We start from the raw sequence: 15061 nt of genomic DNA on the forward strand, positions 1-15061 counted from the left end.
ATTTCTGAAAAAATAAAACATTTCATAGGGATGTATTATTGTTACAATTTTAATAAATTTTTAAATTGCTGAAGTTTTACTACTTGAATTAAGCCATTAAATATGAATCAGAAAAAAATAAAAATAAAAGGGAATTTGAGATAAAACAAATTTCATAGAGCTCTAACTGACACAATTCCAAGTAGGTAACTATGATGAAATGTCAACATACACTACATTCTTAAAGATTAAAACAGCATCCTCTCCACTTATGTCATAAATGCCAAGTGACTTATCTGAAGTATAATTAGGTTCAGAACTTTTTTTGGTACTGATATTGATATTGTTATTTGACAGCGTATGTCAAATATATCAAGTGGGGACAGTTGTTGATTGGTAGATGTTGGTTAAGACAGTTGATCAATTCCAGAACCAGTGCATTAGGGACAAAGAAACACTGTGACAATGAGCCATAGGGTGTTATAGTGCTGGAAAAGGTTGAAAGTCTTATCTTAAAATGTCATGTTTGTGTTGAGAAAATATATATATTTTTTAAGCCAGTCAGTTTGCTGTCAAGTGCACCCAGAAAAAAGCAGAGGTTCCTCAAGAGTTGTGCGTAAGACACAGAAAGGTCACTGATTCAGATAACAAGGACTATTTCAAGCACTATTTAAGGCCTTACACAAAAAAGCTCTTAAATACAAGATTACTGGGCTTACTTTTATCATTTGTATTTACATCACAGATTAAGTTTGTTTTCATTATTAGCTACTTGACCTTCCTGCTGTCTTCAGCAGTAAATTACACTAAGTGGTGACTTTTAAACTTTGTTGGCGTTTCCAAGGAAACAAGAATGATGGCACACAATTTTATGCCCACTCCAATCAACCTAGTGCTGACATGAATAATAAAACAGGTATGAGTTTGATTAAAGTTTGAGTTTGAATAGAAAGTTCAAAAGAACAGCATTTATATGAAAAATAAAATCTTTTGCAGCATTATAAATGTCTTTACAGTCACTTTTGATCAATTTAATGCACCCTTGTTGAATAGAAATAATAATATTTAAAAAACAATAATAAAGAATAAATAAAGGGAAATAAAAAAACACAAAAAGGATAAAAATGTGGTGCCAAGCTCTACTTTTTGAAATTTGGAGTGACTGGTCATGTCAAAAAGAGGGTGAGTAAATGATGACTGGATTTCAATTTAAAGATATACATACACAATGAAGCAAAAATAGAACTTTTCACTTTTTTCTCGCTCATACCAAGAGGTGTAGCTCCTCTGTCCCATATCTTTCCTGGTTCAATGCTCAGGCCCCTGAACATGGACACCAGTGATAACCCCAGCCCAGGAGCATCAACCTAAAAGAAAGCCAAGCCTGAGACTTATTGCATAAATCTATTGCTAATTCAAATGTGTTCATCAAGAACTAGTACAACAATAAACACTTATTTCCTGAAATTTGGTGACATAAATATTCATTCGGAACCTTAACCGTAATATGGGTCAGTGTGATTATCAAATCATAAAGGCAGCAACTTAAATGAATAAATAAATATATTCACTGCGTGTTTCAGACTGAAGCATGGCACTGTGTTCTTTTACGTGAGCCGCTAATTATCCGCTGGTGTCTGCAGCATCTCATAGCAGCTTGGTTCACAGATGTTGTGAATAGAGTAATAATAGCCATCAACTGTCTTCAATAATAATAACAGAAACCACATAAATTGCAATTTATTACGTTTTACAGCTTTAAGAATATATTTCCCAACTGTGTGACTGATTGAATGTGTGTGTTCCCTTAATGATACTGCACAAAAATTCAGCAGTTTGTTTGCTTTAAAAATTAGTTGGCTAGTTAATATTAAAATAATAATAATAATAATACAGACATAAAAGCTGTGATATAAATTATTATTTTTCATTAACATTGTGTTTATGCTTTACAGTGAAATATTATAACAGTAATACTTCTTATTGTTGTTTTTATTTAGGAACTTTTACATTTTTATTTTGTAGTAATAATAACATTATTTCACAGTCATATTGATATATAATAACAACATTTTGGCCAAATTGTGCAACCCTACAAAGAAGCACAGAAAACCTAAATCACATTTTAAATTGCAATCCTAATTTTTATTCCAAAAATCACAATTTGATTTATTTTCCTCAAATGACGCAACCCTAACCATATTTTCTACTTACCTTGGCAATCGCCGGAGTCACCTGTGCTTGCAGCTTGGGCATCTTTTCTTGTGCCTCTAATTTTCTGATGTCCGGGATAGGTACTGGTTCCACAGCAGCCCCTCTCCCTATTCCAAAAGTGGGATCCAGAGTGGGCAGCAAAAAACCTCAGGCTCTTCCAAAACCTCCCTCTTCTATCGGTAATCGCACTCCTCTAGGAATGCCCACCGGAAGCTCACTTATAGACTGAGTTATTCCTCTCCCAAACCGCACAGGCATTTCTCCAGGTACGCCTAAGGCTCTACCTCGTCCAAGAAGAGGTTCATCCTTGGGCAGAATGAGACCTCTGGCCCGTCGCAGTGGGGGCTGGTCTGGTGGTTGACCCTGATCTTCTGCTGACTGCATCCATGGTATGCGGGTGACCCCTGGGGGACCAGAATAGGGTGGTCGTTTTGGGTCCATTTCGTCCTCTGTTGCACTTCTCTTTGCTTCAACAAAGCAAAGAGATCAGTGAAGGTTTTCTTGACATGTCTATCTATAACACTGTCAAAGCACTACAGAGCATTAAAGCATTAATCATTAACGTAAATCTCAATGCACTCTTGTGCAAGAGTTAATCTAAACTACGAAACAACATCAATTAATTAATGGGTCACTGTGCAAGATTTCTGCCAAATATGCCCATTGAAGCACAAAAAGAAACGTGCTTTAGTACGCTTAAAATATAATTTTACCGGATGTAACCAAGGTTAATGTCATTTTTGCAAACATTTAGTCAGATATTCAAGTTCGTTATCTCAGTCGACATGAGCACGTGCCTGCATGACAAGTGTCGAAAACAATAGCTGAATTTATTTCAGTTTTTTATTTATTTAATGTGCAAATTAAAATTAAATGACATTTTTAGATTGCTATGGGAAGGGATGTGTATTTAGTACTATTTTTGGCTTTTGCATGCCGACCATAAAGTTTAATCCTCAAACTAAGTCAAATTGATGTGATTATTTGACAGAATGATGAACATGAATCAGGTTGACACGTGCATAAAGTCGTAAAATGGGTGTAAATGTACCTGAAAATGTAGTCGATCCTTCAGTAAGACGATGAACCGTTCGCTCCAACAGCCAGATATTTTAGACTGAATTGAACAAATACTGATTCAGTAGTGTTGTCAGATTTGTGATTCGTGACTCAGTCAAACCAATTCATGAATCATTCAACTGGAAACACTTTCAGGCATTTCAATTTTTCCCCAAACAGAGAAAAATAAAAACAATTCCTTGTTTATTAAGATTTTATTTTTCTTTGTAGAGACAGTATTGTGGCACATTAAAATAAAGACAAGCAAAAATTATGTCTATTAAACAATCAATCTTTATATTTTCTTATATATCTGATATAATCCTGATATAGGCCTAATAAAAAGTTGACAAAGACCTTTATAAAAGATGCTTATTTTTGTATGCATACATGTATTTTGTATAAAAGAAAAGAGCATTGACTGAAAATTCTAAAAAAAAAAAAAAAAAATTCCAGAGATTTTTATTTGAAAATCAATCCTGCACAAATTATAATTATAATAAAACACTCAGTACCTCCTCTCCCTCTCTCTTTCCCTCTAAAGATTGTGGGATATGTCTGATATTGTCAGATATTTTTAAAACCAAAGGGCGCTGTCATGGACAAACCGCCAAATTTAGCATGTCTGAAAGCCCAGGATGTCCTCTTTGTGACACACCACTTAAAACAGAGACATGTATTGTCTGAAATGTATAAAATACAAAAGTCCTCTACAGAGTACAAAATTCAGCTGCTGTGCCCCGGAGATTTAATAAATATGAAATGGCAAAGCATTAACCCCCTCATGCTTGGTGTCCTCTGAGGACAGTTCCATAATATTTTAATGAAGCTAAATTCAGAAAATAAGTAAAAATTGATTTGGCTTTGAATGCAAGCTTCGACAGATTTTAACTAATAAGAACAAACCTGGATTTGCATGCAATGTTTCAAAAGTCAACAGAAAACTTCAGTTGAAAAGAAAAATAGCATAAGTAAATGTCTATTTTGAATAGTGAACACTAATAGTTTCAAGTGTTCACCCCTTTCCCCCCCAAACCTCTGCTGCATGAGAATTCCTTTTCTTGCCACTACTGAACAAAGTTCACCATGTCAAGGCAAGAAATATTTTTAGAAAACAGATGATGCTGCAGTCTTACATGTGGAATTCTCTAGAGATACTGTATTCCATTTGTTTCACCATGCAGGAGAGAGATAACTAACAGATAAACTACAACTCAGACTTATCTGGTGCTGTTTTCCATATATATTGCCCTGTTATTGTTAAATTTATAGACACTGTATCTCAGAAATATTCTTCATATTTTGTTTCTTATTCTAACATTATGCTCTGTGTAGTGGTTACTAGAAAAATAAAGATTCTTAAAAGCTCAACAAATTAACTTGATTTGTTAAAATGAGTTATACTAAATAGAAAGCTATTGTCATACTTAAACAGCTTATGGCTGCCACAGTTGTAATTGTAAAATGTAAATTTGTAAAATGTTCAATTCATTTTGCAGTCAGGAAATTTCAATTATACATGTGCATAGGAAGTTTGTATAGCCACCAGTGTTGCTATTATTAAAAGAAAGCCCATCAAGTCAAACATCTCCTGCCTCCTGCCAAAAGTCTTTTTGTCTCCTGCCTTTAGAAGATAGTGTGACACATTTCATCTTCTTTTTTCCCAGCTGTATGATTGTAAAGACACAAGATTCATAGAGTAAACACTGTTTTATTGTGCAGCCACAAACATGTCTTTGAACTCAACAGACATCTCAGTTAATTATTAAAAGAGAGAACAAAACTGCTGGAAGGAAACTTAGCTCTGCCACATGATCCCAAATTCTCAGGTTGAAGATTAAGGTGATGCACAAAAAAAGTCAAATAAATTCGGGATAATGTCTCTATGGTATATTAAACCAACAAACTATAAAAGGCTCAAAACTGTTGTGATAAAATAAAATAAAAAAGTAAACAGTATCAAGCACACGTCCATTCACCATGCTGAGTTGTCAAACAAAGACAGCAGACAGAACAAAAATATTTTATACACTGATGAAAAAAGAAAATTGGTGCAAAATTTACTTTGAAACAATTTTCACCCTGAAATTAATACATTTATCAAATAATTACAAAGAAACAAGTAATGCATCAAATTAAACTGAAATTTTTAAGCAGAAAAACTGTATTTTCTTGTAAAACGCACTCTTTATTATGTTCTTGTAAAAAACCACATCGAAAAATCATTTTTGACTGGTAAAATGCGTCAATCAGTGTTCTGACATTTCCTGTTTTTGTGATCGTGCTTGGCATTGATGTGTATATGAGGCTCATGGGTGTCTCTCGTATCACACTCCAAACTCACGCTCTCATTTGAAACATTTTTCATTTTTTTAAAACTTTTATTCATTTATTTTCACATAAAACTTTTTTAATGAGGAATGAACTACTTTGTGCACCTTTAAATACTTCAGAGATTTAGTTTTCTAAATTAAATGTCAATCATAAAAATGTAATTCAAATTTGGCTCCTGCAGGTTCAACTCAGGCCTCATGTCATGACTTGATCTCATGCTCTTCTTAAAAAAATATGTAATTAATATCTTTATAATAGAACTGTTATTATATTATAGACCTACACATAATACAGATGAGATTTGCAAGAAAACAAATTTCCCAGCTGTAAACTGACTTGCCTAACCATTAAGGAAGCTCATAACTGAAGTGTAGCATTTCAGTATAAACAGGGTAGTTTCAGCAACAGTCAGTGTCGCTCATCAGAAGCAAATCACTGCAAGGACTTTTATTTAAGCTGACACTCATCATTAGCACTCTGCACGTCAGGCTACTCTGAATATTGACCAATAAGGCTTGAGGGGAGCAGTGAGCATGCTGGGTCAAAGCAGCTGTTTGGCTTTCATCTTTCTAGCAGCACTTGACCCAGGTGCTTTGACCTTGAACAGAGAAGCCAACATGTTTTGGGTCATAGTATACAGCTACTTTATTGGCATGGTGAATGGTAACTGGCACACTGACCTTATAGCAAGCATGAAATGAAATGGAAAAGGATAGTCCACCCAAAAATGAAAGCATTTCAGTTCCCATTGACTTCCATTGTATTTTTCCCCTCACACTGGAAGTCAACAGGAAACAAAACTGTTTGGTTACCAACATTCTTTAAAAATATCACAAAAAAATCACAGTTTTGGAATGACATGAGGGTGATGATGATAGAATTTTCATTTTAATTTATTTGGTCTTTCCCTTAAAAGGAATAGTTCACCCCAAAATGAAAATCTAATCACCTTCACGCCAGCCAAGATGTAGATGAGTTTTTTTCTTCATCTGAACAGATTTTTGGACATTTTGCATTACAACACTTGCTCACCAATGGATCCACTGAAGTGAATGGGTGCCATCAAAATGGGAGTCTAAGCAGCTAAGACATCAACAACAACAACAACTACAATAACCCACAAGTAATCCACACAACTCCAATCCATCAATTAACGTCCTGTGAAGTGAAAAGCTGTTCATAAGAAACAAAATCATCAAGTCATTTTTAACTTTAAACCATTGCTTCCAGTTAAAATACAAATCCTCTATCCATAATATTGATGAATCAGGTGAGAAATATGCACAGACCAAGCCCTTTACAAGCCAAAACGGTTATAAACATGTCCATGAAATTTGATGTCACAAAAACCACATTCCTGGAGCCCCCCCAGCACGTTTTCCTGGTCTCCTTAATCAAGCACACTTGATTCAGATCATCAGCTCATTAGTAGAGACTCTGAGATCTGAAATGGGTGTGTCAGACAAAGGAGAGATGCAAAATGTGCAGTGTTGGGGGGGTGGGCACCAGGAACGTGGCTGGGTACCCCTGCTTTGAAGTTCAAATGCCCTAATGATGGATTTGTTTCTTACAAACAAGCAGCTTTCATTGGACTGGAGTTGTGTGGTTTATTTGTGGATTCTTGTGATGCTTATCATGTGGTTGGACTCTCTTTCTGACAGCACTCATTCACTGCAGAGGACCCATAGGTGAGCAGATGATGTATGACTCATTTCTCCAAATCTGTTCTGATGAAAAATAAACTCATCTAGGTTTGGCTACTCACCCCTGAGGGTGAATACATTTTCAGTAATTTTAATTTTTTGGGTGAACTATTCCTTTAACTTCCGTCTAAAAATCTAACCCTGTAGCTTTAATTCATAAAACCAGTTACAATTTATAAAGAAATTATCACAGAAATCATGCATTCAGATTCTAAAATAAGGCCCTGGGGGTGATGCCCCAGCTGTTGGACAGTGAAGAAGAAGATGAGGGTGATGATAGTGACTTTAGCCACATTAGCCTGGGAACATGCTGTTCTGTGCAATTCTCTGCTTCATTACTGATTCATTTTTCATGCCACTTAATTCAATGAGGTTGAGTGCTCACCATTCAGATACAGCACAGGATGTCTGTTATTTTTTGTCTCCGTAGCTGTCAACATTCAAGACAGAGGTTTTGATTGTTAAAATTCAGGGCTTTTGTTCTCTTAGAGCTCTGCATGGTGTTCTGGCAAGTCTTAAATTATAAGCATTTTCAGCTGCCGGTTTATCCAAAGCGACTTACAGTACACTTATATCATAGACAATTTCCCCTGCAGCAACCTGGGTTTAAGGGTCTTTCTGCCAGTGGTCATGAATCACCCCTTGCAGGATTTGAAACGACATCCTTTTTGTTCACCAACCTAGATCTTTAACCACAAGGCTACAATAAAAGTGTGCTGTAAGTCAGCCACTGAATTAGAACACCCTCTCAATCTCTAAAACCCCGCCCCAAGAGACATGTCAGCAAACCCGAGGTGAGCAAACTCAAACATGCAAAATTGATTTTTTCCTTTTATTAGTATTATCATTATCATGATGATGTATTTACATAAATTAAAAATATTTATTGGACACGCCCACAGATACAAAGGGTTTGCAGTTGCTCATCGCAGCTTTATTGAAAATGATTCTCGTTGTTCGCAATAAACAGGGCTTTTGGCCTCTCACTGAGCCAGATGTGCTCTTTCAAAACACCTTTTAGTGATATCTCTAAGATTGAAGGGTATTATTATTATATACGATTTTATTATTTATTCTCCTCTTTCCATGCACTGTCCAAATATAAGATGTCCAAGAAATAAAATAGTAAAATGCTATATGCAATGTTTTCCCTTGTAGTTATGCAATAAGGCACAAAACTACAACAATAATAAAGAAAACAACTGACAGTGAAATGCCTGAGAACTGAAGTGAGATAGATCTTAGAGAGCGAATGTTTCAAAGAGGTCAAGTGCGGTACTCTTGTGCTTCCTGCAAAATAGAAGACAGAAAAATATCTTAACGTAGGTGGAGCTGAGATCGCTTCCCTTTGATGAGAAAGTTACGCGTTTAACCTACTAGAGTGCGCAATTCTCACACACGTCCTCGCATGAAGAACCGAACGGTCTCTTCCATCAAGTCAAGGACTGTACAGCCTCTCCAAGCGCGCGCATTATACAGCCAAACCATAGTTATTGTCCTCCTTCCTCCCGTTTATTTAAGTTTTCCTTTGCTGTATCCGTACAACTTTCCTTTTTTTTCTTCTTTTGGAAACCTGGAAGACACCCCAGACCTGCGCTCACTTCAGTATGCGCTTGGCGCACGGAGCGCACTCTTGGCGAGCTCTTCATCGTCAGGCGCAGGGATGATGTTCAACTCATCGGGCTCGCTAGATTTCTTCTCGTTCACTCACCCCGAGGTCGCGTCGGAAGTTCTCAATGGTTCCTCACACTTATTTTACAACATCTCAATGGCCATGTGGAACAAATCCTGCGGGGAACAATTGCTCGATTTTACCACAGCGGAGAAGATTGTCATCGGAATGATGCTGGCCATCATCACCACCGTGACGGTGATTGGAAATATGCTGGTGGTGATCGCGGTGTGCGTCGTTAAAAAGCTCAGACAGCCGTCCAACTATCTGCTGGTGTCTCTGGCCGTGGCAGATCTCTCCGTGGCTATTGTGGTGATGCCATTCGTGATCGTGACGGACCTCACGGGAGGAAAGTGGCTTTTTGGAGAGGTCTTCTGTAACATCTTCATCGCCATGGATGTGATGTGCTGCACTGCATCCATAATGACGCTGTGCGTGATCAGTGTGGACAGGTGAGTAGGTTGGCTTCTTCTTACCAAATCATTTTGGTGATGCTTTAATACAAAGTGACTTTGTTAGAGGGACAATCCTCCTGGAGCAACCAAAGTGTCTTGAACACAGTGGTGATGGTTTATGAAGCAACTCAACTCTATCAAAATATTCCATCCTTAAATGTAATAAAATATAGTAACATAAAATAACATTTTATATGTATGTATGTATATATATGTATTATTTATTTATTTACCAGTATACACCAATTTAAGCTTAAATGTATCCAAAGGTCTGAGTGAATTTGTAATTTTATTTATTTATTTATTTTTATTAAATATATATTAAGCAAGCTGCATGAACACCACAAGTCACAGAGTCTGGTTATGTATACAGGAAAGATAATTTAAGATGATATAACTTTTTTGTTGTTGATGTTTTGAATCATTTCCACCAATTTAAACACCTTTTAGCACCTTTTGCACTTTACTAATCATAAAAAAAATAAAAATAAAAATACAAATACTCCAAATAGTCTCTAAATGAATATTCACATAAAATGGCATTTATAATTTTACAAATATTAGAAAAATGCTATTTCAAAAACTGCAGGACACTACTGTCACTGCACGACATGTCATGTCAGCTACCCATCTAATCATAAATATTCCATGTTGTTGCTCATTTAATACCACTCCTCAGTCAAATAAGCATCAGTCAGTAAACTGGTCTGATTACTTCCTTCACTCGAATGTCAAGGCAACTCTCCGGACTTGTCCACTGTACAGCAGAAATTAAGACTGACAACTCTGTGTCCATTATGGACATCATTCCTCCAGACCGAGAATAGGGTCAATACACCTGCAGCCAGTCTACCATGTGACATCACAAGGGGGTCACTGACAGACCCTGATTTGGTTTGACACATCTCAGGAGCTAGTGTCCTTTGGCTTCTGAAGTCCGAGAATCTGCTGCTGCAGTGAAGCCCACTGAGAGATTGCATCATGTTGGGAAAAAAATGTGCTGTATTGATTTTGCAGTTTTCACTTTCACATAAGGCTGTAGTAAACTGTTATGTGATTAAATAGTTAATTCAGTCAGCCATTGATCTATACGTCAGAGTGGCCATTAATATTAAGCTCAGATTTAAAAGGTGTTGCTTTCTAACTGAACACAAGGGCTGTTTTTCTATGTGACAGTAAAGTCAATGGGGAATATGGTTTACAGCATGTCTGAGTGTAAATACCTTTTGCAGGCAGTCCCTTGGGGTTTTGAACTTCAAGCTTCGTCTAAAGGTTGCTTAAAATATATACAGTACATAAAATAAATAGATAAATAAATAAATCTAAAAACTATCATTATAAAGCTGTCTTATTTAAAGAAGCCCATCCATTCTGGTGTAGTGAGTTGCAAGATCATTAGTTTAATAAAAGTGATGTGACGTAGCCAAGTATGGTGTCCCATACTCAGAATTTGTGCTCTGCATTTAACCTATCCAAATGCACACACACAGTCGTACACACACACACACACACAAACACACACCATGAACAAACACCCGGAGCAGTGAGCAGCCAGTACCTTGCAACCTTTGGGTTACAAGTCCGAACCTCTAACCATTAGGCCACGATTAGAAATGAGCTAGTTGTGATATCATTTTTTAGTGAACTTGATTAGACAATAAATTCTTGTTTAATTATATATTAATTTAAATTGTATCAAAATTATGTTCATGTTACATTCTTAAAAATAAAGATTTCACAAAACTCTCAAAAATAAAGATTATTTATTGGCATTGACGGTTCCATAAAGAACCTTTATCATCCATGGAAACTTTCCATTGCATAAAAGGTTCTTTAAAGTGGGAAAAGGTTAGATTATTAAAATAATCCCCACAATAAGAAAAAATGGTTATTTAAAGAACTGTTCATTGATTGGTTCTTTGGGGAACCCCAAATGGTTCTTCTATTGCATTTCTATCCCAATAAAGAACCATTACTTTTAAGATACAGTATAAAGTTTGAGATACAGCATGAAACTCAGACAAACAAAACATGTTACAGCACTCCTCTGTCTCTTTATTGTTGTGACGCACACATCATTTTTTAGAAGGATGCTTTTGATACTCAAGCAAAATGTCACACAAATGCATTTTTTTTTTTCATCTATTTTTTTCCCCAGCATATTACGTCTGCTAATGCTTAGTAGACACTTTAATTTATACACATGTACATACCAGAGGCTCATGTTCTTTCAGCAAGCACTTGCGGGTTTTTAAGTATTTCAAACAAACCTAGTCTCTTATGACGCTTGTTTCTGTTTAAAAAAAAAAAAAAGCTGATGAGAAGTGATTGCACATTCGAGGATTGCTGGAAAGGCTTTTTCTGTTTGGCCATAGACAGGAGGTGCTAAGTGCTTTTCTTCTTATTGAGAATAAAGCAGTATGATCCGTCAGGTTGCTTTGCTCTGGTTTTATTAAATGAAGATTGTGTAGCTGCCATTTCTGATGAGATTACCCAGTCTTCACAGTCTAACTGGCTATTAATTTAAAACGGATCCAGTATTTAATTAGGAAATGTACCTGGATACACATGCCCTCTAAATTACATTGTATTTGACTATGGAATAAAGGTACCTTAAGATATTTATTTTTTCATGATGTAACAGTGTGAACTAGGGATATCTATATGCCCAAATATTGGAAGACTGACACATTCTACTTAGTGGTGTTAGTAGCACATATATTTCAGTTCTAAGCAACTCAATTTTGATTTTATGCTGACTTTAAGAGCACATAATTTATGTTGTGTAATGTAATAAATATGCCACCATGGCCCTTTTAAGACCCTTTTTAAGGCCCTTTTATTTATGCTCTTAAATTAATTTTACAGAAGCCAGCAGTGAAGGACAGCTCCTAAACAGGAACTGAAGTGCCCGTAAACTCGCCATTGTAACTCAGTGTTTAACTACTCTTGACAAATGCTTTGACCTTTCATTCAGAGCACATAGATCATTTCAATAATGGAAGTAAAATACCTTGCCACTGCCTTTCCTCATTCATCTCGAAAGTCAGGTGTTCTTAAAAGACCATTAACAATGTTGTCAAAATCTTGAGTTGTTTCTAACGAGAAGGCTCTTCATAGAAGAATACAAGTCTGGACTGTCTATCCACTGGACAATTACAGTCCAAAGCTCTAGAGAGTAAAGCCATTCAGCAGCAAGGAAAGACCTTTAACAGAAAGAGAAATTAGCAGGATTTGAGGAGAAATGGCAGATGATTGACACAATGAGAAAATTCAGGCTGATAAGATAACAAGTGTTCATATCTGATTTTAAAAGTTTTAGGATTAAGTGTTAGTGAATTGAATGTTTACTGCCAGTATAAAGTAGTAAGAACACACACAGCTCTGGGTTTTGAGGAAAAGGCACAATAACAGGAGTCAGCACAGCTTTACTCATGATATTCATGCTAATGTGACTGGGTAATGTTTGTGTAATGTGCTAACATGAATACATGGCACTTCAAAAATCAAGTGTCGGATTTGTTGCATTATTAAAGAGGACACATCAAAAATACAAGTTGTTTCAATACACTGAACATGTTCACAATACTAACTGCTGGTTCATCTTTTAGGGGTGTCTTGAATGTAAATATGTAGTGCATTAAAATCATAATTATATACCTTATCATTCAAAAGTTTGGGATCAGTAAGATTTTTTCAAAATAATTTATTTTTCTTTTCAACTTACTATTCAATTGAAATAACATTTCACAATATTGCTGGTTTTACTATTTTTTTGTGTGTGCATATATACAGCATATATACACATACATACATTGCTGGGTAGTAACAAATTACATGTAATCTGGATTACGTAATCAGATTAGATAATTGTAATACAAATCCTTGTAATAAGTCAATAATTTAACAACACATTCAAATGTTCACAGTTCTGTGATTCTTGTTAATGTCCCGTGACTTGATGGTAAACAATTGAAATATTTAATTTGATTGTTTTGATTTTAAAACTTGTTAATTAGTGACATAGTAACATTTTTTGGTGATTTAATTAATCATTATTCATTCTCAAACACCAGTTTCAGAAAGTAGGGTGTACCGTAATGTTTAATACACGTCATGATGTTTAGATTTTCTTATGAGTCAAAAGTAGTCAGAATACATTATGTGTAATTGCATAGATTACTTTACAAACTACAATTTCCGTCATGTAATTTAAAATCAGTAATGGACTACAATTTGTAATCTCACCTGCACAGTAATCTCACCTGCACTGTGTACACACACACACACACACACACACACACACACACACACACACACACACACATATATATATATATATATATATATATATATTATTATTTTTTTACTCCACTGTTTATTTTTATGATGATGTACCTTCGCTAATGTGCGCATTTATTGTTTTATGAAAGCACTAGAAACAGTCTTACTCAAAACTGAATTCAGTCCTTCTGTAAATGTGGTAAATTAAGGACTTTAGTCTCCTTGTATTGTAAATCATGAGTGCATATGCTGTAGCCTCAACTCTGGTTGACTCTCTTGGTCTCTTGGTAACTCTTGGTCACATTAGGTCCGGTGCTCCTGTTGCAATTAATAAATTGTGACATTAATAATTAAACTCCAGTGTAAGTGAAGGAAGTCTATCCTCAGCAGCAACTCTGTCCTTTCCTTTGTAAAAAAAAAAAAGGCCTCATATGTTGGACGGGGGAGTTATGTGCGAGGAGATGGGAAGGGACAGATTTGCATTAAAATTGCAAATGAGACATACACGGCCGGGCTGTCTTCTAGAATTTAGAAAAGAGAATGGACACATGCAGTTCAGGTTCAAAAAGCAGGTTTTCCCAGTGGCCCAGGAACTAGCCTCAGGTCTCTAGTGTTCTTGTGACTACTCTCCTTGAGTCTTAGTGGCATATGACGCTGTTTCTGCTCTCCTGACCATCTCTGCTGTGCAATATGGAGGCCCAGAGAGAGGCTGCTCTGAGGTAAAACTCACCTGAGAGCCACTTGACACGTTGAGTCACACCTGTCAGTGTTGTCCGTTGTGTTTTCACTGATTTCTCCTTGTGACTGCAAGAGCGGAAAGGACAGGAGAAACCGTTACTGTGAATTTTACACTTATATTTTTATATAATCACTAAGAATATTGAAATGATAACAAGTGATAATATGCTTTATTCCCCAGGGAGGACAAGTAACCGAAAAAAAAAAAAGCTGTATGGGGCGGAACCGCAAATGCTAGATCAGTGTGGTAGAACAACTCGAGGAAGGCTGACACAGTTGTCACACAGGAGGGAGGCTTCAAATTTATAGAATTTATAGAGCTACCTCTACATCAGGATTCAGTGGTAGATGTTAAGGGAAAAGGCTCACCATAGAGAAAAATGTGTACGTTTTCTTATAGAATACATGGGGAGCTGCTTAAAGAGAAGTAGTCCTGGTTAAATACAATTATTACACGGCTCTGTGGAATACTTGATTCTGATTGGTCAGTCGCGACATTCCAAGGTATGTTATCCCTGGATAACAACCTGTAAAAGCTAATAACACAGGCTCATCCGGGTAACAGCAATCAGCGCTGCACTCTTGCTTGAACTATTTTTTTCTTGGTGGAAGCTTTGCAATTG

The 15061-nt window shown here is 36.1% G+C and overlaps 1 protein-coding gene and 1 pseudogene across 1 annotated transcript in view; one reads left to right on the forward strand and one right to left on the reverse strand.

Annotated features, from left to right (window-relative positions):
• Positions 1-363: 363 nt before the first annotated feature.
• LOC122142501 lies at positions 364-2790 on the reverse strand (annotated as a pseudogene).
• A 5778-nt stretch (positions 2791-8568) lies between these two features.
• Positions 8569-15061, forward strand: part of LOC109090023 (5-hydroxytryptamine receptor 7-like) — a 32790-nt gene continuing 26297 nt past the window's right edge. The window contains exon 1 of the mRNA XM_042753609.1: positions 8569-9413. Coding sequence (XP_042609543.1) covers positions 8698-9413 — 716 coding nt within the window. The 5' untranslated portion in view covers positions 8569-8697. The remainder of the gene's footprint in view (positions 9414-15061) is intronic.

Source organism: Cyprinus carpio, chromosome A5 (genome assembly GCF_018340385.1).
Source record: "Cyprinus carpio isolate SPL01 chromosome A5, ASM1834038v1, whole genome shotgun sequence".
Classification (NCBI taxonomy): domain Eukaryota; kingdom Metazoa; phylum Chordata; class Actinopteri; order Cypriniformes; family Cyprinidae; genus Cyprinus; species Cyprinus carpio.